Genomic DNA, 19,106 nt, shown 5'->3' on the forward strand with positions numbered 1-19,106 from the left:
CCAAACATAGATATATATATGGGACATGTAAAACATTCAAGCAAGGTACATCACTGACGGTCGAAGTTTGGCCGGATGTTCACTTTCGTGTCATACCCCATATATAGAAGTATGGGCAATCAATTGGAAGCATTTCTTGGGCCAAGCATAACGCTTCCAAAATTGATTGTGGCCCGTAGATAAATTTCTGACTTGGAAGTTAGGAGATTTCTCACATGGTGTTTAACAAAATGTGCTGCAGAGTCGCCTCAGTGTATTTTATAGGACGTTTTTGGTGCTTAGATTCGCACGTCCTAATATGCGTAAGCTTGTGTACATTCACACACGCATAAGTTTCCGTTCGTAGCCGAAACAGACAAAGCGGTCGACTCCCGCAGAGCTGCATTGTTTTGACTCCGTTGTTTTTTGCATGAGAGTCGCAAAAGGCTACACGGAAGATCAATTCGCCCAAGGCGCGTATCGTGTGTAAAGCACTTCGCTAAGTTATATTTGATACAGTTTTCTGCCTTTAAAACTTGGAACATAAGGTGGTCGTCTGCGTAGTATGCACTCGAAAAAGTATGTTTGTAATGAATGCGTAAGTAATGTAAAATCTTGCTTTTATTTGCTTTATATCGGGGGTGCAAAATTTAGGTTGGTTGCAAATTTTTTGTGTTTTTAACTTTCTATTGCTTAGCTTTTTGTACATACGCAAACAATTCGCTCTTTTTTGTTTCAATCTGCACGCGGGAATATGCGTATAGTTTGTGGACACTTAACAGGAATTTTTTCGTTCGCAGCTAATACAAACAAATCGTGCGAAACCTGTGCGCCCTGGTGGAACTGAACTTGTTTTTTCGCAAGCGAATGCAGTCAAGCGGATCACTTTACTTACGCATGGAAAAGTCGCGCATGTGACAAAGTCAGTGGGCTAAATTCTTTGTCCTATAGACTTGGAACAATGGACAGTCGACTGCAAAGAAATAAAAGGTTGCTGTGCGCAGCATTGCTTTTAAATCAGGCAGCACATGTCACTGTAGAAAGTAAGTTTTTACAAAAAATACTCTGGCAACATGGATCGAGTTGATCAAAGTAATTTAATTTGAGACGGTGTGTCCAATTATTACAACTTCAAGTCTGCACTGGCTGCATTTTTACAAGAAATAAACACCGTAATAGCCTTCAGAGCAATGGGAAATTACTAGAGCGAAACAACTGTATTATTGACAACAAAAGCCAATTTCGACACAATTGGTGTATCTCTATGCTGCGAGCGGTTGAAAACGTCGAAACTAGCATATATATGTTACATTGTGTTAAGAGCAATAACCGACCGCAATCCCTTTTGGGACCATATTTAACGAAGATAATATACAGGTCTTCAAAGCTCACTCAACCAAAGCAAAGGGACGAATGCTCTCGCGGTCTTGTACGTGTGCATGGTGCTTTCAGCACTATTTCTACCCTCATTTGTTATCAACAGGATTGGTTGCAAAAAAACTCTCGCATGTTCGTCCTTCACCTACGCCATTTACGTCATTGGTAAGCGTTGTCAATTAAAGGTGATCTTCCGATTAATGGCGTTTTAGTCTGTACATATATATCAGTTTATGAACAAAGTTACGCCCAGATAATAATGCGTGCATTCAATTTTTCATTCAGCCAACTTTTACCCAAGTAACTATACACTGATTCCTGCTGCTGTGATCATCGGAATTGGGTCAGGAATCTTGTGGCCTACTGTCTTTGCCTACGTCGCTCGTATGTCAGGCAACACCGCTAATCAACGCCCGGAACTATTTACACGTTACAATAAGGAGACTTTTGCAACGTTGTTTGCCTGTCTCAACTTTCGCTTGTTGGTTGGAAGCTCGGTAATGTTGGCTTTACTTTTCACTTCGTCTACTATTTTTGATAATGAAGTTAGCAGCGTGGTGAACAAAACTGCAAACACAACTTCAAGCACAGATTGTGGGTTGTTTTCTGTTTCTACTGATTCTTCTGATGGCCGAGTGAAACTTGAAGTAAAGAACCTGACACTTTACAGTATTCTTGGAGGATTTTTGTTCTTACACGGTGTAGCTATCATCTTATTCCTTTGTCTGGACAATTACCCGGAATATAAACCTAATGTACTTTCAGTAATCAACCTTACACCAACAGAATCTAATGAAACCAACGAAAAGTCACCTGAGACTGCGGAAAATTGCAGCGTAAATAACAATAACACTGCATTTTCACTGCTAAAATCATCGATGAAGCTTCTGTTTGGTGACTTGGTCGCAATCTTGTCACTGCCTCAAACATTGACTATCGGGTTGATACAAGCGTTTGTCCGAGGTTCTTTCTTGGGCAACTGGATATCTTGCGGCTACGGTACGATAAATCCTAAGTTGACAAAATACCGTATATAATAGCGATAAAATAGCATATATAGTTTAGGTCAGTTCTCTGCAGCCTTTTTGTCTATTATAAATATGCGTGCAGCACATAAAATACGGCAACTGTATTTCTGCTTTACGAGATTTCCCTAAAGGCGTCAAAATATTTTCAAAATTAAATAAAACATCTCTCCGGTTTCAAAAGAATAATTTTGTAGGATTTTTTTGCCACATCGTGCTGTTAACGTTAAAGTTTGCGTGTGATAAAAAGCTGTTCAAAGTTTTACAATGCGGGTGCACGCTTAGCATCGTCTCAAGGGTTTCGGAAATCTGGTTGGTATTTGCTGGTTTCGACAAATTGTGGGCAGATATCTAAAAGCAAATCAGGCCAATTAAAAGCTGTTAGAAACCTACTTTATTTTGGGCCTGAGATTTAGTTTCCACGCAAAACAAAAACGTATTTATATTATATTTTTGCAGGTTTATTTTACGTGTCGTACATGATGATTGTGCTTTCTTTTTCCATGGTGGCATCGAGTATCGCTTCAGGTAAACTGCTTCAAATTATGAGTTATCGGGCACTTTTCGGTTTGGCCACATTGTTTGAAATCGCAGGATTTTTGCCTCTCCTTTTGTGGCGCACGGGCGAAGCCGTGTGGCCTTATTTTTTCACGATTATCTCATTTAGTATTGGCCGTTCGTTAATCAAAACACAAACACCAAGTTCATTCGCCGACTTTTTTCCAAATGACCGAGACGCCTTTGGTTCGTTGATATCATCAGCGGAAGCGACCGGAACTGCAATAATGTACGCTATAATGTCAGTTGCTTTGCCATGGCATTTGATCGCATTTTTGATGCCCATGATTTTCACCGCGTATGCTTTGTTCGTTGTTTGTACGTTAATTCAACACAAAGAGTTTCGAAAACTTTGGAAGAGTCAATGAACAAATATGCACCACACTACGTTTCTGTTTTAATGTTCAGCAACACTTTAGACACAGTGTGCCAGTCTACCAATCATGTGTCAAAATTAGCGTGCCAATATTATGTGTGTAGTCTTAGTAACAAGAAAAAAAATGGAATATAAACTCATTTTATGAAACAATACCTCTTTAGCTTATTGCTTGTTGCTGTTGTGCTATTGCTAGTGTGTAAACTGTACATAATTTTGTTGGAATTTCATGAATTATATAAAAACTGACAAATATATGTTGTATTGACTGTTTGAGAAGAAACCACGAAGGAAAGAGCAAAAATGGTTTTGTATCGAAGATCATGTTACCAGTTTTCTGCATTGCTTTTCTCCTCACCGACGTATGTTGTTCCTTGAAATAGCTATTTCCCAGTCTGTGTAGCATAATCATAATCTGCTGATAATAGAAATTTAAGGAAGGCAGCGAGTTGAATTTACCAAGAATATCACGGGTTGGAAAGATGGCGTTTCGGGCTGCACAGGTTAATAACACACCCCAATGTAAATATCTGACCAGCTAAAAATTGAAGCTCTTTGTTGTATAGGAACTGTAACACAGACCCTAATTCTGAAGCCGAGACCAAGCAAATTTGGTTCAGCAATTATGTGCAGCAACAACAGTAATGGTTTAAATGCGCCATAACAACTCCGTAAGACAACATACGTTTCACAATTTCCAGTTAACCACTAGAAATGCTCGCGGCGCCTGGGAGTACGTTCGTGAACTGAAAAAAGCTTTTGGTTTGTACCGCAATCCGAGCTTTGGTGTCGCAGTGTCGTTAATGTGTCACTTGCTATCTCAAGCGGAACTAACATTTATGTTTGCGAAGAGTGTTACATTGGAGATTGAGTGTCCATTTTCAGAAAACCTAATTTTCCGGTATGGATGGTAAACTGTCAAGAAGCAAGTGGTTGTTGTGTGCTGCATTACTTGTCAACCAGTCGGCCTACGTTACTTTGGAAAGTAAGTGTGTCTGAAACTGTGCAAACACGGTGTTATTTTGAACGCCCAATCATTTAACCACTAACCAGTTGTGTCAACAAGTTAAGGCAGACAATTGTTCGACTGGGTAAGTTTTCGCCTCGTATGTGTTTAATTCTTGCAACAAACTCCAATCAGCAACCGCGTTGATATTTTGTGGTTGCGATGCCATTTGAAAGGGTTACCATTTGTGAAATGTGCAGGTCTTCAAAGCTCACTCAATCAAGGCAAGGGGACAAATGCACTCGCAGTTTTGTACGTGTCGATGGTCGTTTCAGCACTTCTCCTACCCTCATTTGTTGTCAGCAGAATTGGCTGCAAAAAGACTCTTGCCTGTTCTCTTTTAACCTATGGAATGTACACTATAGGTAAGGTGCTGTATAATCAGATAACTTTGAACGACCAAGCGCACTGTTGTAAGGTATAAAACTTTGATATGTGGAAAACAAGACACTATTAATGCTCACTGTGCATTTTAGCTGTCTGTTTCCTTTCCTTTTTTCAATTGGAAGCGGAAATCCAATTGTTGCTGCAGTCGAAGCTAGCAACTGGCACGCTGGTGACAAAAAATACCCATGAAAGCTAAATACACGACAATAGCCACGACAGAGCCCAGCATTAACATAAAGTGATACATTGTTACATCATCAAGAGACTGTTGTATAATGACAACTGAAGTTACAGAAGTGCGCGGCTTGCGGAGCTTGCAGTTGCCTTCATATGCCATTTTTCATGTGGAATTTTTTTTTTTAGCAAACTTTTACCCAACCGCCTATACACTCATACCGGCTGCAGCCATTTTGGGAATTGGCGCTGGACTCATGTGGCCAACGACCTTCACTTACGTCACTCGGATGTCCGGTCAAGCGGCGCACAACGACAGAGAGTTGTATAATCGCCTCAACAAGGAGACATTTGGATCTTTGTACACATGCACCAGTTTTAGCATGGTCGTAGGGAGTTTGGTCATGCTCATTTTGTTATACTCTACCTCCTTTGTTTTCGAATCAGAACAGGGAAATAATGAAATGAATACTACTCAAGTTCCAAACCAAATTGTTTGCGGACTGTTTTATGAGAATGCGGATTCTTCGGAGAGCGGTGGGGCAGTCAAAGTAAGCAGCATGACGCTTTACATTATTCTAGGGGGATTTTTGATACTTAACTGCTTGGCTGTGAGTCTGAGTCTGTGTCTGGACGACTATTCTGAAAACGAACCGCTTGAAGAAGAGATGGAATTCGTTACAGGTGAAGCAAAATCAAGTGGTCAAGTTCTTAAATCATCCACAGAGAGTTCCACGTTAAAAAACAGACAAACAGACATAAATCCTCCCATCAAGGATACTTCCTCGCTTGTGCGGTTAAAATGCACCCTTAAGTTGCTAGGTAGTGATTTGGTCGCCATCTTGTCACTTCCCCACACAATGAAAATAGGATTGTTGCAAGCATTTCTGCGAGGAACATTTATGGCAAGTTGGATATCATGTCAACACGGTGAGATTTTGTCTGCTCACTTTTGAACTAAAATTTGGTCGCCGTAATAAAATATCGTGTTCTAGTTTTTGCACCAGTTGTGAATTAAAGTGCCCCTGCAGTCATTTTTGTTTAAATCTGGGTTGAAAGTGTATTCAATTGTTAATTCATTAATACCGTAATTTTAAAGTACATTTTGGCGTGATGACGACCCTACTTTGTGCTGGATAAATTTAGGGTACAAACATTTCCAGAACATACAGAAGTACGATTCCGCATTAAACCATTAACTTTACTTAATACTTGCTTTACGTCACGCTATGCCTATCAATTTCTCGCATGCATACGGAACATAAGGCATGCCTGCAGTCCACTATTTTGTTACCTCTGTGCATGACCAAAACAGTTAACTTCGTGCGCAGAGAGCAAGTATGTCTTGTTTTTTGCTGACTCAGCATACAATCTGGGTCATGCTTCAGGGTGAACACGATCTTTATGGATTTTAAGTCAATGCGCTAGAGAGCACCATAAATGACTCATAAAATACAGGGAGTTTGGTCAAAGTAGCAACAAAAAAAACGGTTTCAACCGCGCACACTTTTTAATTTTCAATTTATTGCCGAAAATTTTCGTCGCAGGGCTCTTTAATGTTCGCCATTAGGAATTTTTCTAATTAACTGTTATGTTTGTTGCCAAAGCGTGTTACTAAATTTTTACGTCTTCCCTTGCAGGATTATTTTACGTTTCATACATGATGCTCGCGCTGTCCCTTTCCATGATGGTATCGAGCTTCACATCCAGCAAACTCCTTCAGATAATAAGCCTTCGCACCATGTTTGGTTTGGCCACAATCTTGGAACTCGCGGGCTTCTCAGCGCTTTTACTGTGGCGTGAGGGTGAGCCCGCGTGGCCGTATTTCATCATAATGTTTGCATTTGGTTTTGGTCGGTCTTTGATAAAAACACAAACACCCAGTGCCTTTGCAACGTTTTTCCCCCATGATCAAGATGCTGCAGGGTCTCTACTGTTCTTCTCTGAACCCATCGGCGCCGCGTCTGGTTATGTAATAACGTCTTTTGTTTTGCCGATTTATGTAATTATATTCTTGATGCCGATGACTTTCGTAGCGTACATTTCGTTCATTGCCTGCACTTTGATTGAGAGCAAAGATATACGCAAAACATGTTTGGCTGATTGAAGTCGTTCCCCCTTTTTTCTTTTTCTTTCGTGCCCCTGCGTGTTTCAGTGTGTTTCACTTGTTGCGTCATTCCTGATGAAGTCTCGCCCCATGGCAGACGAAACGTCGTAAAAATACAGTACGTTTATGCCAGAAGATCAGTACATTTTTAACTGATATATCTCATTCATTCCTTCAGCTGAGTGGTACACATATAAATGGCTTACCGCGTGCATTTGTTCGCCCTCCGCCATTTTAAACAATATATGAATATCACAACTGTCGTTGGTTTTGAAGTTACGTCAAAAAATTGCATTTACCGCATGTGCCGTGGTATCAGTACCACTATGCATAAAATGGATCACTCTCACTGAACAATGAATGCTGGTTTTAGAAATTTATTTAGCATGTTCTTTGAATACATTTTTCTGGACCAAATAGTTTAAATGTATCATGTTAATAAAGGTTCGTTTTTAGATTAATCCTAAACCTATGGTTCTCAAAGTAGGACCAAATATGTGATATGAAATGGTGGTTTGGGACATTTGCTGAATCCTGTAAGAAATGATCGAGATACCAATAAACACAATCACGGGATGGAACACGTGAAAACTAGAACAATCTTAGATCAAACTAATGTGTATCCAACATTAGGTGCAACTCTATTAATATTATTAAGTGCAACTATAAATTTTGACAAAAAATTACACCAAATAGTAAATGTTTGACTGTTATGGGGCCTGAGATATGTTTGGTGGCCAAATTGGGGCCTGGGTTAAAAATTTTGGAGCACCACTGAAATAAGTTGGTAGTAGTATACTATCACTTTTAGATTTTTAGAAAACTGTGGCGAGTTAAGCCTGTATGTGAATGGAAAAGGCTTGACGTTATGCGGTAACAATGGTTATTATTCCAAATTTCATCAATTTTTTTCATCAATGTTTGTGTGAGTCTGAGAGAACACACTTTTGTAGCCCAATAAACGGTGATGCAACGAAAAAGAAGCTGTGCGTTATCGAAGGTACAAATAAAGAACAGATCAGCTGAAACACGTGACTACATGGGTGCAACACTTTCTAAGTTTGGGTAAAAGTAACGATTCAACTTCAGCACGAACTTTCAGCAACGGAAAATCATTGTGACAGCTCTGAAATAAATCGGTCAAAACGATTTTCCCCAAAATACGCAGCGTTCAAAGTGGTTTGTTGGCAGTTTGTGTGCAATGTGTTTAGTGGTGTTGGAAACTCTTTATCAGACCATCGGTATACAACTTAAACGGTTGTATGACCTTGTTAGGGGCAATGCACGTTGGAAAAATGCATGATTTAGTCGGATCCGACACAACATACATACAAATAAACGACACAGGCTAAAATGATTCCGCGTGCTATTTTCAAACTAATGGTGTGTACGAAGTCGTGTATTTCTACTCTATTTACAGGTAACATGCACTGGCGCCTATCGTTAACGCTTGGCTGCAATGCATGGCAAAGCTAGCTTGACCATGAAACTGCTTTCGAAGCTAGCTCTCGCATGTATAACAGTGCTGTTTTTAAGGCAATGCTGAAAGTAAGCCGGAACGATCCGGAAAACAAATTTTGTCGATACGCCGTTCCGTTAAGAATTCAACGGCTAGTGTGTTCCAAATTGTTACGAGAAACTTAAATTTAATTTATTCACTTATCTAAGAAATATTACTTACAAATAAATAGTTTTTTCAAGAAATATTTTGGTACAAAAAATAAGTGACTCAGCAAATTTATGCTATATAGGTATAAAGATATAGACACAGGGAGTGCAGTTTGCTTTCTTTGTTATTCAGGTTCAAGATTATTGCTATTATAACCAGTTTGGCCACACAAATTTCCTGTAAATTTAACAGATTAATTTTGAAAATCTAGCAGATTAATTTTAAGAAGTACATTCGGGAAAAATATCTGGGAGAAATTCTTCCAACGTGACAAACGTGCCGGTTAGGTCACGACTAAATATATCCTCGTTAGCAAAACCAACAAACTTGTTCCTATAAATTCCCCCACAGGATTGCACCATAGCCGGCAAGCCAATAAATCATTCACCAAACTTATTTGTAACGCAATTTGTGTGAGAAGTCTTGTTTGCGGTGTAAACTATGGTTTACTTGCATTTCGTGTTTTCTGGTATGTAACAACGTCCAGGAACATAAAACCTGTTGTGCAAACAATTTCGAATGGTTACACTTCCGACAGTCGCCAGTAAGCTGGATCGGCAGTTTTGCTTGTGCAACATGACATAATTTGCCATGTTCTACCGGAAATACCAACGAACGTGGTCCGTATATAAAGAGGAGAAATTTGCCAATCGAAACAGATAGTTGGGGCAGGTTTTTGTGACGGTACTTTTGAAGACTAGTTATTTGCCGATTATTTCGCACGGTTTATAACCAGTGGGGGCATTTGGAAGACATTCGGGGATTCGTGCTTTAGCAAAGAACCCCACTTAAAATTTGCGAGCATTTTGTTAAACATTGCAATCATGTTTATGTCGGTTCCATACCTTTTTGACAGAACCTCCTTATAAATTTTTGATATCAACATTGCTATAACGAAGTATTAACAAGCAAAACTGTTTATATTTCTAATGTTAAGGTTTTGCGCAAAGATGTCTTTTTAAACCAAACAATGAAACCAAAAAATTGAGACTGTTTGCATTCGTTTTCAGGTTATCGATTCGTGTTTTTTCAAAAAAACTTTTAATAAAGAGTACGGTAGCACATGGCGGAAATGGAAGCACGTGAAAACGGGTCTGTTGTCACCGTTTCAGAAGGGGTGGAAAACTGTACCTTTGTGCTGGATAATCAGGAGCCAGTGTCAATTTTTGGAAAAAATGGGTGAGAAGCTTTCGTTTTAATTTTATTTTATGCATTAGCAGTCGATAACCTTCTAATCGTATGGAATAAAGAAGTTTTAAAAAACAATTGATTTCTTGTAAAAATATGTGTATAAACCCCGCTATGTCGACCGTAACTTCTTTGGTTTTGCTTACTTTGTTTGTAATGTTCAAACATATCATAGCTCCGTGGCCCAAAAGCGTGAATTTCGTCCAAATTTTGAAAACCCGTACCAGAACTCAACTTTTTGGTTAATTGGTGTTTTGTCATGCCCAACGAAATATTTACGTGCTTCTACGTTTACAAAACTTTACCTTGCTAAATATGTATCGAGGGACGACCCCAGGGCCTTAATAAAATTTACTGATCGGCACATTGTCACTTAAAATACAAGTAAAATTTTCATAAACGTTCGGTACTAAATTCACTTTGGTTCACGCAAGAAAAGTGTTTTCTTACAGAAATTTTAAACACTGTGAAGTGTTTAAAAGTGTTCAAAAAAAATTAAAAGTTATTACGTTGTAAAACATGCTTGTATATAGTAGCCATTCCGTATGCCCATCTGTATGTTGAAACTAATGCATGGTGAATAATAAACACGGACAAACACAACAATAGTCCGTTCAATGTTCATAAACAATCCGTAATAAGTTCATAGCACTTCGACTGGTTTATTATTGCGTCACTGCCCACTAACAAAAACAACACATTTCACGAATAGCAAGTCACCCATTGACGATTACGCGGCAGTTGCGCAACAATTCGGTTGTAAAATGGAACTTCCCTTGTCAAGCATTTTCGCACATAACGCCAGCATGCTTTACCAATGAGGACGAGTTTATACTTAAAACGAAGAGACATTTAGATCGCTTGACCTACTGTATCATGTAATTCATGCTTCCCCGTCTTTCCTGTGATGGTGCTAACCGTCAGCTGATTGCCGGGTCTGGTTTTGAGATTATAAGCAAAGCTGATTATTATTGTGTTAGAACGCGTGCCATCTGTTCAGTTTGTGGAAGACTATCGTTTTACGCGAAGCTCTGTACGTTGTTTTTTTCCTATTTGATAGTATATGACTTAACTTAAACGTTTGTTTGTGAAACTATAGAAACGTGCAAGGTCAAATAATGACGGACGAAGCACTTTTAACAAATACTGGCGAAAGATTAAGCAAGACAAGGTCCGATTTTGGACATTCAGAGAGGCAAGCACAGCCAGGACTTGAACTACGCTTCAACAATTTAAACTTTAACATCAAAGGCAAGCAAATCCTGGAAGATGTCAGTGGAACTGCCCATCCAGGAAAAGTTATGGCAATTATGGGACCAAGTGGTATGTATAAAACACATGTAGCTAGTCATCAACTGCTGGCTTGTGTGTTTGTTTTCCTATTTACACTGCAAACATAACATTTCATTTTCCTCTGAAGCTCAGCTGTAATGGATGGTTAGTTTGTCACTTGGGATTTTTTTTTGAATCAAGAAAGCAAAGAAAGTTATCAAACAGTTTGACACAGATTTCAGTATGTCTTGGTGTATCCTGACTTGTGATAATGGAATTCCAGCTGTCGCTTGTACTATTATATTTACTTTACCTTGCCTATACATAATTTCTCCATAGTTTATTACATTCTTACTTTGGAATGTGATGCCTGGAATTATCAATTGTGTGAAAAAGGAACAACAATACCCAAATTATTGACAAAAGTGTATATTTGTCAGGTTCTGGAAAAACCACACTACTTAACATCATTGGAGGAAGAGTAAAGTGTTCAAATTGCAAAGCAACGATCGGCGGTCAGCCACTTACTAAGAAAACCAGAAGGAAAATCAGTTATGTCTTACAACAGGACATTTTTTTTCCAAACCTCACACTTCAGCAGACCCTGATGGTAAACAAAACATTTTATCATGATAAGTTTATTAAAATTATTTGGAAGATGATGAAGTTGTAAGACTAAATTGTAACTCTTTTCTTTTATAATGGAACATCTTTGTGATGTATATCTGTCCTAAAGTCATTTAATTAATTGATAAACCACGTAATATGATTTGTTTTCATAGTTTTCAGCTGAACTTCGGCTTCCAGAAAAAATGTCAACTACTGTGAAGAAAGAAATTGTTACAGAGCTCATTGACCAACTTGACATGCATAAATGCAAACACACCAGTAAGTAGTGAAACTGTATATATTCGCTTCAAGTAAACAATTAGACTAATATGGTCCCTATCTGCATTATATGTTGTGAAAATTTAAAGTGAATTTGGTTAATTAGTGCCTGTGGTCATTTTTAGTGTTGCATTTCTATTTTTTAATCCCAAATACCATGTGAAAGTAAAATTAACTTACATCTATGTTTTGCTTAGTCATTGGTGACAACATGATCCGAGGTCTTTCCGGAGGGGAAAAGAAAAGAGCAAACATTGCAAACGAACTTCTAACAGATCCCGCCGTACTTCTATTGGACGTAAGTACATTGTTAAAGGAGCACTTAAACAAACGGACATATTGGCTCAATGTGTTGAAATTTTGAAAGGACAGTTCTTGGTAGCATGTGGTTATGCCTTTAGACAGGAAAGACCGTATTGTGTCCCCTATTCCACGTCACATGTGCGCACCCCGTAGCTACGTTGGGTTTAGAGTCCTGTTCAGTGTTCACACTTGCAGTGAGGTAAAGGGGTCACATCCAACCGCTGAACCATTCGTGCACCGGGCGCTCAATCGCTGCCTTACACAAAGCGCCTACATCGCGTAGGCTATAATGTAGGTGATAGTTCTAGGCGGCCTTCTCGCTATTCTCTTTCTATTTCTTCTCCCTCCGCTCTTTTTGGCCCGATCTGCTGCCCGTTGAATGACATCGATCGGCTGCGGTTATGGCCTCGGAGTGAAGCGAGTTCACGTCTTGGAATAGGGAACGTGACCGCCTAGAAAACTGGTGCTTGCAGATTTTACATAAGTTAAACCATTTCCTCATAAAAGCCTTAAATGTCCGCATTTTTATTATTATACCTTGTCTTCTCACGTGTGTCTGTTACAACTTCAAAGCCATATTAACTTGTATTTTAACGCACAGCTTTCTTTGCCTGCATGATATTAAGCACAACTTTAGAATTGTCTCTTGGTATTGACTAAACAAGGATGTACTTCGCGCTTGTAGCCTGCGTGGCCGCTTGCTGGTTTTCCACGAACATGACCAGCTGTAATCCGTCGTGACATTTATGAGGCTTGCGCTGTGCGTCTTTTAGCGCAACGGTTTTGTATTAAATTCATTCCCGCATTTTGCGTTTCGGTTCCCGAAAACTGCTAACAAATCGAGAAGAGTAACGCAAGATTAACATCAAATTTGCATTGCGACATTTTGCTTGAAACCGCGCTACGCTTTGTGTCCTGTCGCGCAAACACGGCCGTGCGGCCTCAGCCGTGTACTGACATTTAACGAGCCCGAGCAGTTATGTAGGCTGGAAGGCTTCCGTTTGTTGATCGTGACTAAATCCGGAAGTACTGTCATTTCCACAAAGGAAAATGTTACATCCGTTTTCCGTTGTACATACTAAATAATGCCTTTTGGGTTACAATTGAAAATGTCTTAACATCGGAAATTATTTGTTCACAGGAGCCCACGTCTGGCTTGGACAGCAGCACCGCCTACGCCCTCACCCTGTCCTTAAAAAAGTACGCCACTCACAGTGGCAAGACTGTCATGATGACAATCCACCAACCATCCATCCAGGTTGGTTTATATATAACTTTTGTCGTTGAAATATATTGAAGAAATATACACAAGAGCCTCAAAAGATTAAGTGCACTGTACAGCGCACTGCACTTACCACAGCATGTGTGTTTAAATGACTGGGCGAAAATCAGGCGTAACTGCTTTGTTGCAATGTCATGTCACTGTTTGTGTAAGGCGTTTTTGAAATTTAGGAATACAAATATTCTCAACAGTTGTTACAATTTAGTGTCAACTGCCCCATTATCATTTATTTAATTGAACTTTAGCTCTAAAGAGCTCAGCGGTATACCAATAATGTCGCCTAATGTAGATTATTTTAACGTCGTTATCTTACACAAACATAACGTCCCAATGCGCTTTCGTTACAAACATCGTTGCGCGGTGTCGAATTTAAGCTATACCTCAGTACGTCATGGTGCTGAGTGCTGACGCAAACAACTTTTGCCTTCATCGCCTCCAATTAAAACGCATATGGAGCGGCTTGTTTTCTATGGCGTTGATCGTTGGAATAGCTTTGGGCGTTTCGTGTTCAACCCGTAATGCTCTCAACCCTTTGCTGCTCTTATGTAGCTAGGGTTTAACTCGTCTTTAATTATTGAACAACGTCGTCGCACACCACTATCCAGGCACATTGGAAGTAGCGCGATTTTATTGTAGCCCTCGACCCTTGTGTGTGTACCCAGATATTATGTCCAGTGTTGGATCTGTCTGAAGAACAAAGTTTTTTAAAAATTAAGAACATAAGTTTATATGCTTTTCCTGTCCTGCAGTGTGTCGATTTGCCATATGTCCAAACCGAACAGTTTGTTTACCATCTTATTTACTTCCCCAGATGTTCGTGCAATTCGACACCGTATTACTTTTAAGCGGCGGTCGCATCGCTTACTATGGTTCGCCAAAGGATGTCCTCCCTCTTTTCCAAGAGCTGGGTTACGACTGCGACGTGACTCGCTACAACCCGGCCGACTTTATTCGTGAGTTTTTTACACTGTTTACATAAACAGTAAATAACCGTCTCCACTTTTATCCACTAACTCTTCTTCCAAACTAAATCATCTTTGCCCAACGTGAATTTAATATGTACAAAGGCAAACGGACACCAGCGTGCCTCGTCCAAAAGAAATGTGTGCATTTTGTGCAAATGTTTGCAGGTCTAAATAGTGGTGTAAATCAATGAAACAAGACTGGGGTTAGATCACGAGTATGTTTTCGTTTAGTTGATGTTGTAAAATCTGGTGAAGACGCTTCGAACAAGTTAATAAGCGCCAGCAACCAGAGAAGATTAAAGGAGCCAGATTGTCCAATTCTCAAATCCACTGTCAACGCGTTTGAAGCCAAAATGTCCGGAAAAGGTTCGTTAACTTTTTATTTCCATTTCAATATTTGCCACAGACTTACTTTGATTCGAGAAAAAAAATTGTTTTAGGATGTTTTTGTTGAATGCTTTTCAGGGCTTTTATTTGCGTTTTAAAAAGTGTGTAGGCCTCAACAAATACCCATTCCACAACAGCTTGAACATTAACGAGGTACTGAGACGACCTAACAAAACATTTTTGCATATGCAGACGAAGTTGTGGTCATCAGAGACAAGATCGAGGAAGATTTGAACGACAACAGTTCGATCTCGACGAGTAAAAAGCACGACAGCGAAAACCAGCTGCCACTAAATGGTCGATACAAGTCACGTGACACTGAAAAGCCAATGAACGGTAAGCAATTCGGATATTGCGTTAGGTGTGGTTACAAAAAGTGTTGACACTGCAACCGTGTATATTACGTCAAGCACGCCTGACTGGAAATTTTGCGCTTGGCTTGGTTTTTGGTTCGCGCAATTCAGCACTCGAAATGCGTTTGTCCTGGAAAGTATTGAACTTTCTCTGGAAGTTGTTTTCAAGGAGCTTGTATACGTTTATCAGGACTTTGGTTGTTTTCAGGTCACGTTCCGAGCATGGCAAGTTTAAGCCCGAGCAAAGGTTCTTTGGAAGATGAAACTAAAAGATGGCCGACGTCATCACATAAGCAAATCAATGTGCTCGCCGTGCGAAGTTTCATCCAGGGAAAGTGAGTCATGTTTGTTTATCCCGTCCACAATTTAGTTGTTGGCAAATAATTACTCACTCCTTTTTCGGGGTTGAATCGATCATTTGCAAACGCGAGCCGACCTGATAGCAAACTGCATTGTCACCAAAAGGTGGAAGTCCTGCTTGGCTGTTTAGCTGACATGGTCGTTGTAAGTCACAACAAAGCTGTACTGGGTCGAAACCTTGGCCCTGTATGCAGCTCACTATAGATGCGAAAGTTCACGAATTCAGCGTTCTTTTAGATTTAAAGTAAGGGGAAGTGCTGGTTAAACGTTGTATAATGTTAAAAAATGTTTCTTCTATTGGAAGTAAATCATGATTTTCACAAAATACCAAGTATGTTATCACTGCACAACGTATGCCCCACGCCCAGTGTTGCTGTGGACATAGTCGTTGGGTGCTATTAAAACTACTACAAGTTTCATCAATTAACGTAAACCGCGAATAAGCAAACTCTGTTCCACAAACACAACTCCCTTACTAACGAACTTCCATCCGCAAGATTGATTTTATGATAAAACCACGCCATAAGCACACATGCGATAAAAGTACTTAATCGCAATGCTGCGTTCCCCGCAGGTACCGCTACCTGTCCAAACTGAAGTTTATCAAGACCATCGGGGTTGCGTTGATCTGCGGTTTAGTTTGGTGGCAAGCGGGGAGAGGAGAGATACACGAGGGCGTGGTCACCGATCTTACTTCTGTGCTCTTCTTCGTCAACGTCTTTAACTCCTTCAATTCCTTATTCGACGTTCTGGTTGTGTGTAAGTGTGAATCCACTGTTTTTATTCTGTGATTGTACCGTTAGCTTTGCCTATTTGTGACTAAGGCAGAAAATCTTTGAAAATATGGTTTAAACGTTGGTGTAGCTGCAAATGCAAAAACCCAGTACTTTCACCAAAATGCTAAATTTACATGTGATATCATTTTAGGACTTAAAAAGACGCCCAATTTTAAACATATATTCTAAAAACTATTTCCCTCCGGGCATCGTCAGTATTTCATTCAACTATAATTGATTTGTGTAAATCGAACATTAGGTGTCTTGAGCAACTTGTGCGTACACATAGGTTACACTCTAAAATCACGTTTTATAGATTTGACCAACCTCAATTTCTCTTTTTTAATGCAGTCCCAAGCGAGCGGGAAGTTGTTAATAAAGAGAGAATGGGTGGATCGTATCGTTTATCGTCGTACTACATCGCGAAGACGCTCAGTGAAGCACCTCTTACAATCGTTTTACCCAGTATATCCACTGTAATTGTGTATTGGATGGCTGGACTGAATGGCTTCAACGACGCATGGGCCTTCATAGGCACGTGGCTCGTCATGATCTTGGTTACCTTCACCGCCCAGTCGCTTGGTAAGTGTTTGTGTGTCTTGTTGGGATGCAGTATATGGGAGTTGTATGCATTTGAAAGACTAATTTTAACTTGTGTATAAGCTGCATACAGATGGCCACTGTTTCGACCTAAAAGGTCTCATCAGTGCAGCTATTGGCTCCACATTGACTAATTTTAACGTTCTGTCGCGACTAAGATTTGGTACGTGCGTGTTCCACATCAGCTTTATTATTATTTTTTCTGAAAAAAAAGAAGTTGTTGACAACATGTTCAACAAACATCAATAACAAGCGCCTGAAGTAATACTGTGCTCGCGACTCAGCAATTTGACGTGTTTGTTCGGAAAACCGCGAATTGCGTCCCTGCTGCAAGCAAACGCGTGTAATACAAGAAATAGCCTATTTGTAAGCAATGTACCATGCGATGTTAAGTTGCAAACCTACACTGTTTGTACCGCTGTATACGATGTGGCGCAACGCAGTGGCAAGCGTTATGACATGACTTCTCTCTGTTAATAAAATACCACAATGATATGTATAGCGGTACTGTGGCGCCCCGTATGAACACCACGCGCATGACGTTGTTTGCATTACCTAGTCATGAGTCACCAGAAGTGCCTACAGGGTAACGCCAACATGCAACTATTGTGACATGGTTGCTTAATCATTGCATTGCTTTTACCAAACACACGAACGTGAAACCGTGCAATAAACGGTAAACTTTAGATTCACCCTCAAAAACAAAATGTGTTTGTGTTCAGGTATGTTTGTGAGCACTGCCACGATGGACTTCGAGCACGGCCTGGTGCTTGCTATATTCCTTATGATCACCTACATGTTGCTCGGCGGTTTTTACGTGAAGAACATTCCGTCTTGGCTTACTTGGTTGGCCTACTTGTCTCCAATCTACTTTTCCTGGTCGCTCATGCTTTACCTGGAGTTCGACTCGGACACGCGCGTTCTGTAAGTTTGTTCAGTTATATGGCCATACAAAGAGTCGTCTTGGAAATCGCACGATCGTTAAACGAGGCCGCTCTCTCGTTAGTAAATGCCATCGCTCTGTTTCATGAAGACAAAACCACTGTTTGTTTACAGAACTTGTTTTCATGAAAACAGATAGCCAAATAACTAGAACTATTTACCCGAAATTGTTTCACTTCGAAAACAACATTGCATTGTGTTAGAAATTATGCCTATGTGGAGGGATTGTATTTTCGACACAAACGGCAACCGACCGATTTCCACTAACTAACTACTAACTTGTCCGGTCAGACGGTAAATCGCAGCCAATTAAAAGTAATTTATCCGTTACAGGTGCGACAACACAACCAGCGCCTACGTATCGTGTCTTGACACTCCAGAGCGCAACTCAACTGGCTACGTGCTCTACAGCGACATCTTGCAGGAAAACTCCGCCACTGTACCGGCTTGGATTTGTTGCGTTGCGCTGGGTGCCATGCTCATCGGTTTTCGTGTAATCGGCTACATCATGTTGCGTTTGTTCCATAAACCAATCGTCAAATAGTAGTAATTCAGCAATTCAGGTTTTCCTTTTTTCATTAAATGCATACGTTCTAGAAGGTTCTCGCGGTGTACTTTGTTTCGTTTAGTGGTGGTTCGTATTGTGGATTCGAATTTCGTATACGTGTATTTAAATCATTTCCGAGCTTATATGTTGTCCTTCACCTCGCCTCATAGGAAGCTGCGGGCGCTTTTTTCCTTCTCGTAGCCGTAATTCTACTTTCCTTTCTGAACAGCGCAGCAATCCGCAAGTGCACAAGTAATACATTTATAGATAACTTGGCATGTGTACGGAGTGTTGGTCGTGGTACCGTGATTATAGGATCTAAATAGTGTTTAAAGCCCTTTGATAGTTTAAAATGAATGTATTGCCTGCAGTCTTGGATTGAGACAGTGGAGTAGCCAGCAGGGAAATTTTTGTGTGAGCCGAATATTTAATCGGTTTCAACGTGTTTAACTTTTGTTGGTTTGAAATATGGCCCCCAGGCGTGCTTAATGAAAAAATATGTTGACAAAAACTATTAGCCACATTTTGGGAAAAGCGCTAATATTTACATATTAACGCATGGTTGCTGCCAGACATACAGTAACT

The 19,106-nt window shown here is 40.0% G+C and overlaps 3 protein-coding genes across 4 annotated transcripts; all 3 read left to right on the plus strand.

Annotated features, from left to right (window-relative positions):
* The first annotated feature begins 105 nt into the window (after positions 1-105).
* LOC145904084 (protein unc-93 homolog A-like) lies at positions 106-3,562 on the plus strand. Its single transcript, XM_082992318.1, has 4 exons — positions 106-1,022; positions 1,357-1,521; positions 1,642-2,355; positions 2,841-3,562. Exons 1-4 carry the CDS (start codon positions 941-943, stop codon positions 3,305-3,307), a joined length of 1,428 nt encoding a protein of 475 aa, XP_082848444.1. The 5' UTR covers positions 106-940; the 3' UTR covers positions 3,308-3,562.
* Positions 3,563-4,127: 565 nt separating this feature from the next.
* On the plus strand, positions 4,128-7,159 carry LOC145903516 (protein unc-93 homolog A-like). The gene is made up of 4 exons (XM_082991601.1): positions 4,128-4,300; positions 4,522-4,686; positions 5,072-5,812; positions 6,523-7,159. Exons 1-4 carry the CDS (start codon positions 4,219-4,221, stop codon positions 6,987-6,989), a joined length of 1,455 nt encoding a protein of 484 aa, XP_082847727.1. The 5' UTR covers positions 4,128-4,218; the 3' UTR covers positions 6,990-7,159.
* A 1,949-nt stretch (positions 7,160-9,108) lies between these two features.
* LOC145903307 (uncharacterized) lies at positions 9,109-18,799 on the plus strand. 2 transcript variants are annotated; one of them, XM_082991384.1, is made up of 15 exons: positions 9,109-9,127; positions 9,669-9,837; positions 10,946-11,169; positions 11,559-11,728; positions 11,901-12,006; positions 12,204-12,304; positions 13,451-13,567; positions 14,403-14,544; positions 14,788-14,922; positions 15,136-15,279; positions 15,505-15,631; positions 16,231-16,415; positions 16,784-17,014; positions 17,755-17,956; positions 18,308-18,799. In XM_082991384.1, exons 2-15 carry the CDS (start codon positions 9,722-9,724, stop codon positions 18,516-18,518), a joined length of 2,211 nt encoding a protein of 736 aa, XP_082847510.1. In that variant the 5' UTR covers positions 9,109-9,127; positions 9,669-9,721; the 3' UTR covers positions 18,519-18,799. The 2 variants fall into 2 exon arrangements, with proteins under 2 accessions (XP_082847510.1, XP_082847511.1); XM_082991385.1 differs by lacking the exons at positions 9,109-9,127; positions 9,669-9,837 and adding an exon at positions 10,676-10,879.
* Positions 18,800-19,106: the final 307 nt, after the last annotated feature.

This window comes from Ascidia mentula, chromosome 5, assembly GCF_947561715.1.
Source record: "Ascidia mentula chromosome 5, kaAscMent1.1, whole genome shotgun sequence".
In the NCBI taxonomy this organism is placed as follows: domain Eukaryota; kingdom Metazoa; phylum Chordata; class Ascidiacea; order Phlebobranchia; family Ascidiidae; genus Ascidia; species Ascidia mentula.